This window comes from Nerophis lumbriciformis, linkage group LG14, assembly GCF_033978685.3.
Source record: "Nerophis lumbriciformis linkage group LG14, RoL_Nlum_v2.1, whole genome shotgun sequence".
Classification (NCBI taxonomy): domain Eukaryota; kingdom Metazoa; phylum Chordata; class Actinopteri; order Syngnathiformes; family Syngnathidae; genus Nerophis; species Nerophis lumbriciformis.
Window position 1 is genome coordinate 44287827 of NC_084561.2, and position 18940 is coordinate 44306766.

At 40.0% G+C, this 18940-nt stretch overlaps 1 protein-coding gene across 4 annotated transcripts in view; it reads right to left on the reverse strand.

Moving 5' to 3' along the window:
• atp13a3 (ATPase 13A3) overlaps positions 1 to 18940 on the reverse strand; it is a 105994-nt gene that overhangs the window by 60106 nt on the left and 26948 nt on the right. For all 4 annotated transcript variants that reach the window (XM_061975479.2, XM_061975480.2, XM_061975478.2 and 1 more), the window contains 3 exons: positions 7064 to 7148; positions 6820 to 6993; positions 2489 to 2674 (listed from right to left, as the gene is read on the reverse strand). In XM_061975479.2, the coding sequence (XP_061831463.1) occupies positions 2489 to 2674; positions 6820 to 6993; positions 7064 to 7114 (411 nt within the window). In that variant the 5' untranslated portion in view covers positions 7115 to 7148. The remainder of the gene's footprint in view (positions 1 to 2488; positions 2675 to 6819; positions 6994 to 7063; positions 7149 to 18940) is intronic.

The window sequence follows — 18940 nt, forward strand, 5'->3', positions numbered from 1 at the left end:
AGCACATAATTCCTGAACGAGTGGAATATGTTGAAGGTGAAATGGTTTGAATCGGTTAAAAAATGTGGGAATTGTGGAAGTTTGGAAAATGGATAATTAAATTTGAATGGGGAAAATGTCCCTAAAAACTGAGACTCTGGGAAATACGGGAATTTTTGGAATTTGTCAAGGGAAAGCCCGCGATTCCCGAATAGGCTGAACAGTTTCAAGTTGGAATGGTTTGAATCAGGTGAAAAACGTGGAAGGTAGAGCGCGCCAAAATCTGGAGAATAATAATAATAAATGGTTTGAATCGGTTAAAAAATGTGGGAATTGTGGAAGTTTGGAAAAGGAATAATTCATTTTGAATGGGGAAAATGTCCCTAAAAACTGGGAATTCTAGAAAATCCGGGAATTTATTTTTTTTATAATTGTTGAAAGGGAGCACATAATTCCTGAATGAGTGGAATATGTTGAAGGTGAAATGGTTTGAATCGGTTGAAAAATGTAGAAATGGTGGAAGTTTGAAAAATGGATAATTAATTTTGAATGGGGAAAATGTCACTAAAAACTGGGAATTCTAGGAAATCCGGGATTTTTTTTTTATATATATAATTGTTGAAAGGGAGCACATAATTCCTGAACGAGTGGAATATGTTGAAGGTGAAATGGTTTGAATCGGTTGAAAAATTTAGAAATGGTGGAAGTTTGAAAAATGGATAATTAATTTTGAAGGGGAAAAATGTCCCGGAAAACCTGGAATTCTGGGAAATTTGGGAATTTGTCAAGGGAAAACCCGCGATTCCCGAATAGGCTGAACAGTTTCAAGTTGGAATGGTTTGAGTCAGGTGAAAAACGTGGAAGGTAGAGTGCGCCAAAATCTGGGGAATAATAATAATAAATGGTTTGAATCGGTTAAAAAATGTGGGAATTGTGAAAGTTTGGAAAATGAATAATTCATTTTGAATGGGGAAAATGTCCCTAAAAACTGGGAATTCTAGGAAATCCGGGAATTATTTTTTTTTTAATAATTGTTGAAGGGAGCACATAATTCCTGAATGAGTGGAATATGTTGAAGGAGAAATGGCTTGAATCAGTTGAAAAATGTAGAAATGGTGGAAGTTTGAAAAATAGATAATTAATTTTGAAGGGGGAAAATGTCCCTAAAAACTGGGAATTCTAGGAAATCCGGGAATTTTTTTTATAGAATTGTTGAAAGGGAGCACATAATTCCTGAACGAGTGGAATATGTTGAAGGTGAAATGGTTTGAATCGGTTAAAAAATGTGTGAAATTGTGGAAGTTTGGAAAATGGATAATTCAATTTGAATGGGAAAATGTCCCTAAAAACTGGGAATTCTAGGAAATCCGGGAATTATTATTTTTTTATAATTGTTGAAAGGGAGCACATAATTCCTGAACGAGTGGAATATGTTGAAGGTGAAATGGTTTGAATCGGTTGAAAAATTTAGAAATGGTGGAAGTTTGAAAAATGGATAATTAATTTTGAAGGGGGAAAATGTCCCTAAAAACTGGGAATTCTAGGAAATCCGTGAATTTTTTTTATAGAATTGTTGAAAGGGAGCACATAATTCCTGAACGAGTGGAATATGTTGAAGGTGAAATGGTTTGAATCGGTTAAAAAATGTGTGAAATTGTGGAAGTTTGGAAAATGGATAATTAAATTTGAATGGGGAAAATGTCCCTAAAAACTGGGAATTCTAGGAAATCCGGGAATTATTATTTTTTTATAATTGTTGAAAGGGAGCACATAATTCCTGAACGAGTGGAATATGTTGAAGGTGAAATGGTTTGAATCGGTTGAAAAATGTAGAAATGGTGGAAGTTTGAAAAATGGATAATTAATTTTGAAGGGGGAAAATGCCCTTAAAATCTGGGAATTCTAGGAAATCCGGGATTTTTTTTACAGAATTGTTGAAAGGGAACACATAATTCCCGAAAGAGTGGAATATGTTGAAGGTGAAATGGTTTGAATCAGTTGAAAAATATAGAAATGGTAGAAGTTTGAAAAATGGATAATTAATTTTGAATGGGGAAAATGACCCTACAATCTGGGAATTCTAGGAAATCCGGGAATTATTTTTATTTTTTTATAATGGTTGAAAGGGAGCACATATATCCTGAACGAGTGGAATATGTTGAAGGTGAAATGGTTTGAATGGGTTGAAAAATGTAAAAAAATGGTGGAAGTTTGAAAAATGAATAATTCATTTTGAGGGGGGAAAAATGTCCCGGAAAACCTGGAATTTGGAGAACACTGGGAATTTTTTTAATTTTTCAAGGGAAAACCCGTGATTCCCGAATAGGCTGAACAGTTTGAAGTTGGAACGCTTTGAATCAGGTGAAAAACGTGGAAGGTAGAGCGTCAAAATGTGGAGAATAATAATAATAAATAGATGAATGTTGGTGTAGAAAACCATGCTTTGGAACATTCACACAATAAGGCATTACTCCAGTTCTATGTACACGTCAATAAATAGTGTGCCTACCGCTGTGGGCTGGTAGTCCACATAACTTCTGATGAGCTCCTGAGGGGGCCGGGTGTCTCCATTGGCCATGGATGGGGAGGGAGGGGAGGGAGGGGAGGTGGTCTGGGTGTCCAGGCTGTGGAAGGGGTTGCTCCCTGGGGCTAGCATCACTCGAACCTTAGCCAGGAACCAGCGCCGGAATTCATCCTGTGGAATAAAAAGCCTTAGCGTTGCTGGATGTCGTGGAAGAGGAAGTGAGCGCAGCACACTGTGTCATGTGCAAGGAATTATTTTTGGCCTGTCTGTCAGCTTTTGTGTAAAACTGCATTGTGTCACCTCATGAGTAGAGATCCACCAGTAGAATTTTTGACCAATTATTAGTAGAACAGGAGGCTGATAATGGATAATTGGAGCGATATTCATTTGCAGTAAATGTCATTTAACATGAATATTATACGTCAGTAAACATCTGGACCAGGCTTTATGTTGTTTTTAACACTATTATGTAGGAAGGTGGGACCAGTAGTGACATAATGTATCATTTATCATCAAAAAACATCAAACACCTTTATTACATGTGTCTAGGGATGTCCCGATCCGATATTTGGATCGGATCGACTGCCGATATTTGCCAAAAAATGCGTATCGGCAAGGCATGGGAAAATGCCGATCCAGATCCAGTTTTAAAAAAAACTCCGGTCCGTGTTTTCCAAAGCACCGATTTAAATAATACATTCCACTTTTCTGCTGCTTCCTAATTTCCGTTCTGCATTTTTCCAGCACACCTTCAACACATCCACAGGTCTGTGGATTCTCACGCAGTTGCTTTTAGCTGCTGGCATTACACGACAGGCTCTTCTCACTCTTTCCTGTGTCTCCCTCTCACAGACAGCAAGCGCACCTTCTTACACACGTCACATACTGTCACGTCATACGTCACATACGTGTACGTCCTCCCCGAACAGAGAGGTAGCAGCATGGCTTACGTTAGCTGTGATGCTAGCGCAGCCGTGTGACCAACGTTCTCTAAGGTGCGCGCCTGTGCAATTGCAAACTGCTCAAGCGCCCACTGCGCATAGCAATTATATGCCATGCACAAAATCAAATAAAAAAATAAGCGCATAACAATTTTCGACACACGGACACGACAGAGAAAACAAGTTTTCGTCATCATTGTTCAAATATTATAACGTCTGTCGAGACGCTTATCTCCGTTCTGTGCCACACGTCCACACCATCAAAATGCAGAGGCAAAAATTTCCAGATCAACACCGTATGAAAAAAAATTGTGATTTTTTGTCGTGATTTTCTTCTCTGCATGAAAGTTTAAAAGTAGCATATATTAATGCAGTATGAAGAAGAATGTTTTAATGTAGACATGCAAGCCTTGAAAGAACATTTTGAAAATCAAGACTACATTTCCTGCAAATGGGTGCATTTCTACCCTATATTTTAACTTTAGATTTATTCTCATACCAAACTCTTTTGGCTGTCTTTTTGACACTTACCGTATTTTCCGCACTATAAGGCGCACCTAAAAACCACAAATTTTCTCAAAAGCTGACAGTGCGCCTTATAACCCGGTGCGCTTTATATATGGATAAATATTAAGATTCATTTTCATAAAGTTTCGGTCTCGTAACTACGGTAAACAGCCGCCATCTTTTTTCCCGGTAGAACAGGAAGCGCTTCTTCTTCTACGCAAGCAACCGCTAAGGTAATCACCCGCCCCCATAGAACAGGAAGCGCTTCTTCTTCTACTGTAAGCAACCACCCGCCCGCGTAGAAGAAGAAAAAGCGCGCGGATATTACCGTACGTTTCATTTCCTTTGTGTGTTTACATCTGTAAAGACCACAAAATGGCTCCTACTAAGCGACAGGGATCCGGTTCATGAAAAGGCGCAATCTCTCCATCCGCACACGGACTACTATTTCACAGCAACTGATATTCCTGTGAACCGCACTGTGGATACAACGGGAGCACGTACGGTGAATATTCGCACCACAGGGAATGAGAAGTCATCCTTCACTGTGGTTCTAGCTTGCCATGCTAATGGCCAGAAACTTCCACCCATGGTGATATTCAAAAGGAAGACCTTGCCAAAAGAGACCTTTCCAGCCGGCGTCATCATAAAAGCTAACTCGAAGGGATGGATGAAGAAAAGATGAGCGAGTGGTTAAGGTAAGTTTAAGTTTACGTGAAGAGGCCGGGTGGCTTTTTTCACGCAGCTTCGTCCATGTTGATATACGACTCCATGCGCGCCCACATCACGCTGGTTTTAATATATTATTAAAGTTTGACTGACCTATTTGACTGTTTTTTTGACATTCCTTTAGCGCAGTTAGATGCGGCTTACAACACGGGGCGGCTTATAGGTGGACAAAGTTTTGAAATATGCCGTTCATTGAAGGCGCGGCTTATAACCCCGGGCGCCTTATGGTGCGGAAAATACGGTACATCCGGCGCCCCCCTCCACACCCTGGATTATAAATAATGTAAATAATTCAATGTGATTATCTTGTGTGATGACTGTATTATGATGATAGTATATATCTGATAGTATATATCTGTATCATGAATCAATTTAAGTGGACCCCGACTTAAACAAGTTGAAAAACTTATTGGGGTGTTACCATTTAGTGGTCAATTGTACGGAATATGTACTTCACTGTGCAACCTACTAATAAAAGTCTCAATCAATCAATCAAAACACATAGAATCATCATACTGCTGTGATTATATGCATCAAGTGTTCATTCAAGGCTAAGGCAAAATATCGAGATATATATATTGTGTATCGCAATATGGCCTTAAAATATCGCAATATTAAAAAAAGGCCATATCGCCCAGCCCTAGTTCAATGATGCCATTTCTGTTTGTCATGTATAATTTTGTCTATTTTGTGTTTATCCTTGAATAAACAGGTCAGTTTCTTGTTACCAACCATTGTGTATTATTCAAACTCCCCTAATTCAGCTGGCTAGTTGTTATCAAGAGTACTAAAACCCTTTTCAACATGATTCTGACAACTAAGTAGGCTAAATAACTTTAAACTTTAATACATGCTCGGATCGGCCAGTATCGGTATCGATCAGTATCGGATCGGAAATGCAAAAACAATATCGGTATCGGATCGGAAGTGCAAAAACCTGGATCGGGACATCCCTACATGTGTCTAAGAGGAGCATCCACATCTACATTTCAAAATCTCCTGAGAAAATAGGGCAAAATATGACATTTGTCTACATCACAATCACTCATCTACTACATTTTATACACTTTTATAACACTTTATTCCTTGTGAGGAATCCTGAAATAATGTCAACCTTTCAATCAAAACAATTGTGGTCTCCTTCACGTAGATTATAGTTGAGACTAGTGTTGCTCCGGTACCGGTACCAAAATGATTTCGATACTTTTCTTAATAAAGGGGACCACAAAAAATGTCATTATTGGCTTTATTTTAACAAAAAATGTTAGGGTACATTAAACACATGTTTATTATTGCAAGTTTGTCCTTAAATAAAATAGTGAACATACTAGACAACTTGTCTTTTAGTAGTAAGTAAACAAACAAAGACTCCTAATTAGTCTATGCAGTAACATATTGTGTCATTTATACACCTATTATTTTGTACACATTATAAAGGACAAGTGGTAGAAAATGAATTATTAATCTACTTGTTCATTTACTGTTAATATCCGATTATTTTCTGTTTTAACATGTTCTATCTACACTTCTTTTAAAATGTAATAATCACTTATTCTTCCCTTCTTTGATACTTTACATTAGTTTTGGATGATACCACACATTTGGGTATCAATCCGATACCAAGTAGTTACAGGATCATTCAAAGTCCTCATGTTTCCTGAGTTTATAAACATAATACGAATTTAAAAAAAACAAAAGATAGTATCGACGAGATACGCTTCTGTGCTTGGTATCATTACAGTGGATGTCAGGTGTAGATCCACCAGTGGCGTTTGTTTACATGTTGACGCCGTGAGCTACGGTGTGTAGTGAAGCATGTTTAGATGTTCCTCTTCCTGCAGTGATAACGGTACTTGTAAGAAACGTACTTTACCGCCACAGTGCTTATTTCTATCTGCTTAACAAATCATTATTAGGGCCCGCATGGCCCATTGTAAAAGGAATCCCTTCGGAATCATTGGAACTTTAACTTTAAATACACATAAGATAATTGGTCAATTTCTACTAATTAGTCAATGATTGAGCACAACACTCATCTGTAAGTAAATGAGTACTAGTGTACATGCAGAGTGTGCTGTATTCCCCCAAAATAGAAATAGTATGCAAAAGGAACATTGGAGAAGAAGAAGCGGAACAAACCGTGGAGCGCAGCAACACCACTTCAGCATCACAGGCAGAGGTGGGGACGCAGGTGGACTTGACGCACCACTCTGGCATCCAGTAGAGCAGCAGGAGCAGGAAGCCCCCTGTACACAGGACCCCAACACCCACCAGTGCCAGTCGCCAAGGGCACAGACGGAAGCCTTGCAGCTCCTGCACAGTACAAGTGGGAAGGTATGAATGATGTGCACACTTGAAGAGATGCAGTGAGACGAACGCTGACCATCTCTTCTTCTTCCCCCTTGTTGAGGACCTTCAGGTCTTCCTTCTCCATGATGCACAGCAGATGGCAAAGCCCTCCTTGATCGCTGCACACACACAAGTCATGCTTTAAACATATCTCTGACCATGTGGTCCACTTGGTGATGGTGAGGATTGGTTTCAGACATGTTTGACAAGGTTAGGGTTGCAAAGGGGTGGAAAGTTTCCGGTAAATTTCCGGAAATTTACCACGGGAAGTTAAGCTCAGGAAGTTTGGAAATATTAACAATTTTTTGATTATTCAAAGTTGGACACCGTCCATGGCAATTAATGGGAATACAGGTAAAAGCCAGTAAATTAGAATATTTTGAAAAACTTGATTTATTTCAGTAATTGCATTCAAAAGGTGCAACTTGTACATTATATTTATTCATTGCACACAGACTGATGCATTCAAATGTTTATTTCATTTAATTTTGATGATTTGAAGTGGCAACAAATGAAAATCCAAAATTCCGTCTGTCACAAAATTAGAATATTACTTAAGGCTAATACAAAAAAGGGATTTTTAGAAATGTTGGCCAACTGAAAAGTATGAAAATGAAAAATATGAGCATGTACAATACTCAATACTTGGTTGGAGCTCCTTTTGCCTCAATTACTGCATTAATGCGGCGTGGCATGGAGTCGATGAGTTTCTGGCACTGCTCAGGTGTTATGAGAGCCCAGGTTGCTCTGATAGTGGCCTTCAACTCTTCTGCGTTTTTGGGTCTGGCATTCTGCATCTTCCTTTTCACAATACCCCACAGATTTTCTATGGGGCTAAGGTCAGGGGAGTTGGCGGGCCAATTTAGAACAGAAATACCATGGTCCGTAAACCAGGCACGGGTAGATTTTGCGCTGTGTGCAGGCGCCAAGTCCTGTTGGAACTTGAAATCTCCATCTCCATAGAGCAGGTCAGCAGCAGGAAGCATGAAGTGCTCTAAAAACTTGCTGGTAGACGGCTGCGTTGACCCTGGATCTCAGGAAACAGAGTGGACCGACACCAGCAGATGACATGGCACCCCAAACCATCACCCAACCATGCAAATTTTGCATTTCCTTTGGAAATCGAGGTCCCAGAGTCTGGAGGAAGACAGGAGAGGCACAGGATCCACGTTGCCTGAAGTCTAGTGTAAAGTTTCCACCATCAGTGATGGTTTGGGGTGCCATGTCATCTGCTGGTGTCGGTCCACTCTGTTTCCTGAGATCCAGGGTCAACGCAGCCGTCTACCAGCAAGTTTTAGAGCACTTCATGCTTCCTGCTGCTGACCTGCTCTATGGAGATGGAGATTTCAAGTTCCAACAGGACTTGGCGCCTGCACACAGCGCAAAATCTACCCGTGCCTGGTTTACGGACCATGGTATTTCTGTTCTAAATTGGCCCGCCAACTCCCCTGACCTTAGCCCCATAGAAAATCTGTGGGGTATTGTGAAAAGAAAGATGCAGAATGCCAGACCCAAAAACGCAGAAGAGTTGAAGGCCACTATCAGAGCAACCTGGGCTCTCATAACACCTGAGCAGTGCCAGAAACTCATTGACTCCATGCCACGCCGCATTAACGCAGTAATTGAGGCAAAAGGAGCTCCAATCAAGTATTGAGTATTGTACATGCTCATATTTTTCATTTTCATACTTTTCAGTTGGCCAACATTTCTAAAAATCCCTTTTTTGTATTAGCCTTAAGTAATATTCTAATTTTGTGACACATGGAATTTTGGATTTTCATTTGTTGCCACTTCAAATCATCAAAATTAAATGAAATAAACATTTGAATGCATCAGTCTGTGTGCAATGAATAAATATAATGTACAAGTTACACCTTTTGAATGCAATTACTGAAATAAATCAAGTTTTTCAAAATATTCTAATTTACTGGCTTTTACCTGTATATGGTGAATTAGAATAATGATATATTATTGGGCACTTGTCTATATGCTGCTGCATCTTTGACGTAGCTCTTTGCACAGTATTTGCAAATGTACACAGCCTTTCTGCCTACATTGGTTGGGGTGAAATGTCTCCACACATCATACGTGGCATTATTCTCTTTGTATTGATCTATTCTTGTAAAACACTAATGCAATGCCACACACTGATATAAATAGTCAGCTAAACAATTGGAGTAGTCTTTAAAAATATTTTACTGATGGATAAATGAATAGAAATAAGCTAGATGAATAAGTGAACACTCAATCAGCATGCTAAATCAAACTATAAGCTACATTCTTGGATGCCAACAGAATGGCTAGCACAGGGGTGCTCATTACGTCGATCGCGAGCTGCCGGTCGATCTCGGAGGGTGTGTCAGTCGATCACCAGCCAGGCATGAAAAAAATAGTCCTAAAAATGAGCGATCATAAATCTTCACTATGACATCATTTTCGTCACTTGATTGACATTCACGGCACTCGAGGGTCTTCTGAGATGACGCTGGCTGCTGCCAGCTCATTAAAATTACCGACTGGAAGGCGAGAAACACTTTATTTCAACAGACTCTGGCGCCGTACCTGTCGTCAAAACTCCAAAGACCGACTGCACAGTTGCACGGTTGCGCTAACAAAATAGGAGTCTCAGAAAGCTGGCGTGCACAAGCTAGCAAGCTACGGACTTTGCCGACAATGTATTTCTTGTAAAGTGTATACAAAGGAGTACGGAAGCTGGACAAATAAGATGCCAAAAACCAACCACTTTCATGTGAAAGGAGGACTTTTTTTATCCTCCATTCGAAAATGCGGACCTTATCAGCACCACTGTCTGATTCCAATCAATGCAAGTCATCAGAATCAGGTAATACACCAACTTATATTCTTGTCTTCATGAAAGAAAGGAATCTATATGTGTTAAACATGCTTGTATTATCTTTAAACACCTTTAACTTATTAACAATATTAACTATATGTGTTAAACATGCTTGTATTATCTTTAAACACCTTTAACTTATTAACAATATTAACTATATGTATTAAACATTCTTGTATTATCATTAAACACCTTTAACTTGTTAACAATGTTAACTATATGTATTAAACATGCTTGTATTATCATTAAACACCTTTAATTTTTTAACAATATTAACTATATGTGTTAAACATGCTTGCATTATCTTTAAACACCTTTTACTTGTTAACAATATTAACTATATGTATTAAACATACTTGTATTATCATTAAACACCTTTAATTTTTTAACAATATTAACTATGTGTTAAACATGCTTGCATTATCATTAAACACCTTTAACTTGTTAACAAAAACATATATTTCATAAATAAGTAAATGTAAATTATATATATGAATGAGGTAGATCCCCACGACTTGATCAATTGAAAAGTAGCTCGCCTGCAGAAAAAGTGTGAGCACCCCTGGGCTAGCAGAACAGAAGGCAGATGAAACTACACCTTTTGATTTAGTATTGGCTAGTACAGGGGTCGGCAACCCGCGGCTCCGGAGCCGCATGCGGCTCTTTGATCACTCTGATGCGGCTCAGCTGCATACTTGCCGACACCCCCCGATTTTCCCGGGAGAATCCCGGATTTCAGTGCCTCTCGCAGAAATAAGGGCGTGCCATGACGGTACAGCATTTAGCGCCCTCTACAACCTGTACAAACAGCGTGCCAGCTCAGCCTTTTGTTATATGCATCTTCTGCTTGCATACGTAAGTGACAGCAAGGCATACTTGGTCAACTTACACTGATGGTGGCCATATAAAACAACTTTAAGACTCTTACTAATAATGCGCCACACTTTGAACCAAAACCAAACAAGAATGACAAACACATTTCAGGAGAACATCTGCACCTTAACACAATATAAACACAACAAAACAAATACCCAGAATCCCATGCAGCCCTGACTCTTCCGGGCTACATTATACACCCCTGCTACCACCAAACCCCGCCCCCACCCCAACCTTGCTCCCTCACACATCAACCCCCCCATCCCCTCTGTGCGTCAGTTGAGGTGGGTGGGGTTTGGTAAGAATGTAGCCCGGAAGAGTTAGGGATGCATGGGATACTGGGTATTTGTTCTGTTGTGTTTATGTTGTGTTACGGTGCAGATGTTCTCCCGAAATGTGTTTGTCATTCTTGTTTGGTGTGGGTTCAAAGTGTGGCGCATTATTAGTAAGAGTGTTAAAGTTGTTTATTCCGCCACCGTCAGTGTGACCTGTGTGGTTGTTGACCAAGTATGCCTTGCTGTCACTTACGTGAGCAAGCAGAAGCCCCTTACAATCTGTGACTGGGCCGGCACGCTGGTTGTAGTGGGCGCTAAATGCTGTACCATCACGGCACGTTTGAGAGAATAGTTGCCCTGAAATTCGTAGTCTGCCGGAAAAATCGGGAGTGTTGATAAGTATGATGCTATCAAGCGCCATTCATATAAAACCCGCGTGTCTGAGACCCTTGGTATGTACATAGCACAAAGCAAAAAAAAACTTTGTATGCAGTGTTATTTCATTTTGAATTTCAAAAGATTTTTGTGGCTCCCATTGTTTTCTTTCATTTGTGAAACTGGTCAAAATGGCTCTTTGACTGGTAAAGGTTGCCGACCCCTGTGCTAGTAGAACCAAAAAAGGTAAATTCGGATCGCTAACGTTGTTAGCATAAATTAATGGGATTTAACATAGAGAAATTTAGCATCACGGCTAACGGAGAAATATTTTGGGTTCATTATGAGACTGTGGTGGTACATAAACCTAGCTAGCTAGAGATATTGGCCCCAAAATCATTGAACAAGTACAGGAACAGCTAGCTAGCTTGAGTGGAGGTCTGCTGGAGTAGTCTACAGTCATACAGTAACAAGCAATTACACCTCTATTACACTTAAATACCACAGATCAAATACAGGTAAAAGCCAGTAAATTAGAATATTTTGAAAAACTTGATTTATTTCAGTAATTGCATTCAAAAGGTGTAACTTGTACATTATATTTATTCATTGCACACAGACTGATGCATTCAAATGTTTATTTCATTTCATTTTGATGATTTGAAGTGGCAACAAATGAAAATCCAAAATTCCGTGTGTCACAAAATTAGAATATCACTTAAGGCTAATACAAAAAAGGGATTTTTAGAAATGTTGGCCAACTGAAAAGTATGAAAATGAAAAATATGAGCATGTACAATACTCAATACTTGGTTGGAGCTCCTTTTGCCTCAATTACTGCGTTAATGCGGCGTGGCATGGAGTCGATGAGTTTCTGGCACTGCTCAGGTGTTATGAGAGCCCAGGTTGCTCTGATAGTGGCCTTCAACTCTTCTGCGTTTTTGGGTCTGGCATTCTGCATCTTCCTTTTCACAATACCCCACAGATTTTCTATGGGGCTAAGGTCAGGGGAGTTGGCGGGCCAATTTAGAACAGAAATACCATGGTCCGTAAACCAGGCACAGGTAGATTTTGCGCTGTGTGCAGGCGCCAAGTCCTGTTGGAACTTGAAATCTCCATCTCCATAGAGCAGGTCAGCAGCAGGAAGCATGAAGTGCTCTAAAACTTGCTGGTAGACGGCTGCGTTGACCCTGGATCTCAGGAAACAGAGTGGACCGACACCAGCAGATGACATGGCAACCCAAACCATCACCCAACCATGCAAATTTTGCATTTCCTTTGGAAATCGAGGTCCCAGAGTCTGGAGGAAGACAGGAGAGGCACAGGATCCACGTTGCCTGAAGTCTAGTGTAAAGTTTCCACCATCAGTGATGGTTTGGGGTGCCATGTCATCTGCTGGTGTCGGTCCACTCTGTTTCCTGAGATCCAGGGTCAACGCAGCCGTCTACCAGCAAGTTTTAGAGCACTTCATGCTTCCTGCTGCTGACCTGCTCTATGGAGATGGAGATTTCAAGTTCCAACAGGACTTGGCGCCCGCACACAGCGCAAAATCTACCCGTGCCTGGTTTATGGACCATGGTATTTCTGTTCTAAATTGGCCCGCCAACTCCCCTGACTTAGCCCCATAGAAAATCTGTGGGGTATTGTGAAAAGGAAGATGCAGAATGCCAGACCCAAAAACGCAGAAGAGTTGAAGGCCACTATCAGAGCAACCTGGGCTCTCATAACACCTGAGCAGTGCCAGAAACTCATCGACTCCATGCCACGCCGCATTAACGCAGTAATTGAGGCAAAAGGAGCTCCAACCAAGTATTGAGTATTGTACATGCTCATATTTTTCATTTTCATACTTTTCAGTTGGCCAACATTTCTAAAAATCCCTTTTTTGTATTAGCCTTAAGTAATATTCTAATTTTGTGACACACAGAATTTTGGATTTTCATTTGTTGCCACTTCAAATCATCAAAATTAAATGAAATAAACATTTGAATGCATCAGTCTGTGTGCAATGAATAAATATAATGTACAAGTTACACCTTTTGAATGCAATTACTGAAATAAATCAAGTTTTTCAAAATATTCTAATTTACTGGCTTTTACCTGTATATTTACCCCATCAACACTTACCTGACTGGATGAAGTCCTTGGGCTCAAATACTAGTGTGGCCTCAAAATAGCCCTGCTGTAGTGTGTAGCATGCTGGGAATTATCTGTGCATGTGATGGAAAAATGCACTGCACATGTGATGGAGGAATGCACAGTGCAGGGTTGAAATTCTACTGAATTTGCATTAAATCAGGTTGTTTTAGCTAATAATCATTCTGCAAGATCTAGCATGTTGCATTCAATGTTTATTCCCATTAATTCCCGTTCATTCCCATATATTCCCGTTAATTCCCATGGAAAGCTTCCAACTTTGAATATTCCCGGAATTTTGCAACCTTTGTCAAGGTACATGAAAAACATCTCATGGATAATATACTTCAAAGTGAGAGAGTAATCCAGGTTTAAGAGAGGCACACACATGATGATGCAGGACACCACAATCTACAGGACTGTTTCCCTCATCCAGAAGATGAGGATATGATTTAAAGGGGAACATTATCACCAGACCTATGTAAGCGTCAATATATACCTTGATGTTGCAGAAAAAAGACCATATATTTTTTAACCGATTTCCGAACTCTAAATGGGTGAATTTTGGCGAATTAAACGCCTTTCTAATATTCGCTCTCGGACGTGACGTCACATCGGGAAGCAATCCGCCATTTTCTCAAACACCGAGTCAAATCAGCTCTGTTATTTTCCGTTTTTTTGACTGTTTTCCGTACCTTGGAGACATCATGCCTCAACGGTGTGTTGTCAGAGGGTGTAACAACACCAACAGGGACGGATTCAAGTTGCACCAGTGGCCCAAAGATGCCAAAGTGGCAAGAAATCGGACGTTTGTTCCGCACACTTTACCGACGAAAGCTATGCTACGACAGAGATGGCAAGAATGTGTGGATATCCTGCGACACTCAAAGCGGATGCATTTCCAACCATAAAGTCAAAGAAATCTGCCGCCAGACCCCCATTGAATCTGCCGGAGTGTGTGAGCAATTCAGGGACAAAGGACCTCGGTAGCACGGCAAGCAATGACGGCAGTTTGTTCCCGCAGACGAGCGAGCTAAACCCCCTGGATGTCTTGGCTCACACCGTCCCTTATGCCACCGAAGATGATCAAGAGAAGAATATCGACCCTAGCTTCCCTGGCCTGCTGACATCAACTCCAAAACTGGACAGATCAGCTTTCAGGAAAAGAGAGCGGATGAGGGTATGTCTACAGAATATATTAATTGATGAAAATTGGGCTGTCTGCACTCTCAAAGTGCATGTTGTTGCCAAATGTATTTCATATGCTGTAAACCTAGTTCATAGTTGTTAGTTTCCTTTAATGCCAAACAAACACATACCAATCGTTGGTTAGAAGGCGATCGCCGAATTCGTCCTCGCTTTCTCCCGTGTCGCTGGCTGTCGTGTCGTTTTCGTCGGTTTCGCTTGCATACGGTTCAAACCGATATGGCTCAATAGCTTCAGTTTCTTCTTCAATTTCGCTTAAGCCGCTGAAATCCGAGTATGAATCCGAGCTAATGTCGCTATACCTTGCTGTCCATCCGCCATGTTTGTTTGTATTGGCATCACTATGTGACGTCACAGGAAAATGGACGGGTGTATATAACGATGGTTAAAATCAGGCACTTTGAAACTTTTTTTTTTAGGGATATTGCGTGATGGGTAACATTTTGAAAAAAACTTCGAAAAATAAAATAAGCTACTGGGAACTGATTTTTCATGGTTTTAACCCTTCTGAAATTGTGATAATGTTCCCCTCTAACCATGTGGATTTGGACTGAAACAAGACCTACTCCTACTATTCCAAAACAGGCTTTCTGCATCGTCAATGTCTTCACAGAGAAAAAACTTCCAAGTTGACCTCAAATCACCCTGAGCAGAACTGCCGCCACACAGCTTCCTCCTTGGCGCGGCCCAGATGCCAGTGATATTCATAGACTACAACATATGGCTGAAGTCATAAACCCTTGGATTGCACACGTGCAAGTCAGAAAGTCCAGCAGGCCGTCGTAGAACATGGCATACCTGAATCAAGTCTAACCCTCCTTTAGAGAGTGACTTTCTCAACGATGGTTTTCATCAACGTCAGAGAGAGAAAACACTAAAGCAGCAAGTAACATGGCACAAAGAAATGTTCGGATGTAAATTGGCACACGCACCATGTTGCTGCCCTCAGCTGATTTTATCTTGCGGCTATACAAGGGTGGGGCCAAACCCTTCCTGGTATTCCACAAAGGCAGCCCACTTCAGGCCCTGAGTACTGTGGACCGTATCCAGGGTTTCTACAGGTGTCAGCAAGTCTCATTTAATGTCATCTCAAAGTAATGTAACACCCATGTACTACTGCAGATAGTTACGATACATAGTCATTTAATGTCACCTCAAAGTAATGTAACACCCATGTACTACTAGGGATGTCCCGATCCGATATTTGGATCGGATCGGCTGCCGATATTTGCCAAAAATTGCATATCGGTAAGGCATGGGAAAATGCCGATCCAGATCCAGTTTAAAAAAAAAAACTCTGGTCCGTGTTTTCCAACGCACCGATTTAAATAATACATTCCACTTTTCTGCTGCTCCGTAATTTCCGTTTCGCATTTTCCAACACACCTTCAACACATCCACAATTCTCACGCAGTTGCTTTTAGCTGCTGGCAATACACAACAGGCTCTTCTCACTCTTTCCTGTGTCTCCCTCTCACAGACAGCGAGCGCACCTTCTTACACACGTCACATACTGTCACGTCATACGTCACATACTGTCACGTCATACGTCACATACGTATACGTCCTCTCCCAGCAGAGAGCGAGGTAGCGGCATGGCTAACGTTAGCTGTGATGCTAGCGCAGCCGCTAAGGTGCGCGCCTGCTCAAGCGTCCTCTGCGCACGGCAAATCTATGCCACGCACAAAATCAAATAAAAAAAATAAGCGCATAACAATTTTCGACACACGGACACGACAGAGACAACAGTTTTCGTCATCATTGTTCAAATATTGTGACGTCTGTCGAGACGCTTATCTCCATTCGGTGCCACACGTCCACACCATCAAAATGCAGAGGCAAAACTTTCCACATGAACAACGTATGAAAAAATTAGTGATTTTTTTAGTTGTGATTTCCTTCTCTGCATGAAAGTTTAAAAGTAGCATATATTAATGCAGTATGAAGAAGAATGTTTTAATGTAGACATGCAAGCCTTGAAAGAACATTTTGAAAATCAAGACTACATTTCCTGCAAATGGGTGCATTTCTACCCTATATTTTAACTTTAGATTTATTCTCATATCAAACTCTTTTGGCTGTCTTTTTGACACTTACATTAGGCGCCCCCCTCCACACCCTGAATTATTAATAATGTAAATAATTCAATGTGATTATCTTGTGTGATGACTGTATTATGATGATAGTATATATCTTGATAGTATATATCTGTATCATGAATCAATTTAAGTGGACCCCGACTTAAACAAGTTGAAAAACTTATTGGGGTGTTACCATTTAGTGGTCAATTGTACGGAATATGTACTTCACTGTGCAACCTACTAATAAAAGTCTCAATCAATCAATCAAAACACATAGAATCATCATACTGCTGTGATTATATGCATCAAGTGTTCATTCAAGGCTAAGGCAAAATATCGAGATATATATTGTGTATTGCAATATGGCCTTAAAATATCGCAATATTAAAAAAAGGCCATATCGCCCAGCCCTAGTTCAATGATGCCATTTCTGTTTGTCATGTATAATTTTGTCTATTTTGTGTTTATCCTTGAATAAACAGGTCAGTTTCTTGTTACCAACCATTGTGTATTATTCAAACTCCCCTAATTCAGCTGGCTAGTTGTTATCAAGAGTACTAAAACCCTTTTCAACATGATTCTGACAACTAATGGGCTAAATAACTTTAAACTTTAATACATGCTCGGATAGACCAGTATCGGTATCGGTCAGTATCGGTATCGGATCGGAAATGCAAAAACAATATCGGTATCGGATCGGAAGTGCAAAAACCTGGATCGGGACATCCCTATGTACTACTGCAGATAGTTACTATACATAGTCATTTAATGTCACCTCAAAGTAATGTAACACCCATGTACTACTGCAGATAGTTACTATACATAGTCATTTAATGTCACCTCAAAGTAATGTAACACCCATGTACTACTGCAGATAGTTACTATACATAGTCATTTAATGTCACCTCAAAGTAATGCAACACCCACGTCTTACTGCAGATAGTTACTATACATAGTCATTTAATGTCACCTCAAAGTAATGTAACACCCATGTACTACTGCAGATAGTTACTATACATAGTCATTTAATGTCACCTCAAAGTAATGTAACGCCCACGTACTACTGCAGATAGTTACTACACATAGTCATTTAAAGTCACCTCAAAGTAATGCAACACCCACGTCTTACTGCAGATAGTTACTATACATAGTCATTTAATGTCACCTCAAAGTAATGTAACACCCATGTACTACTGCAGATAGTTACTATACATAGTCATTTAATGTCACCTCAAAGTAATGTAACGCCCATGTACTACTGCAGATAGTTACTATACATAGTCATTTAATGTCACCTCAAAGTAATGCAACACCCACGTCTTACTGCAGATAGTTACTATACATAGTCATTTAATGTCACCTCAAAGTAATGTAACGCCCACGTACTACTGCAGATAGTTACTATACATAGTCATTTAAAGTCACCTCAAAGTAATGCAACACCCACGTCTTACTGCAGATAGTTACTATACATAGTCATTTAATGTCACCTCAAAGTAATGTAACACCCACGTCTTACTGCAGATAGTTACTATACATAGTCATTTAATGTCACCTCAAAGTAATGTAACGCCCACGTACTACTGCAGATAGTTACTATACATAGTCATTTAATGTCACCTCAAAGTAATGTAACACCCATGTACTACTGCAGATAGTTACTATACATAGTCATTTAATGTCACCTCAAAGTAATGTAACACCCATGTACTACTGCAGATAGTTACTATACATAGTCATTTAATGTCACCTCAAAGTAATGTAACACCCATGTACTACTGCAGATAGTTACTATACATAGTCATTTAATGTCACCTCAAAGTAATGTAACGCCCATGTACTACTGCAGATAGTTACTATACATAGTCATTTAATGTCACCTCAAAGTAATGCAACACCCACGTCTTACTGCAGATAGTTACTATACATAGTCATTTAATGTCACCTCAAAGTAATGTAACGCCCACGTACTACTGCAGATAGTTACTATACATAGTCATTTAAAGTCACCTCAAAGTAATGCAACACCCACGTCTTACTGCAGATAGTTACTATACATAGTCATTTAAAGTCACCTCAAAGTAATGCAACACCCACGTCTTACTGCA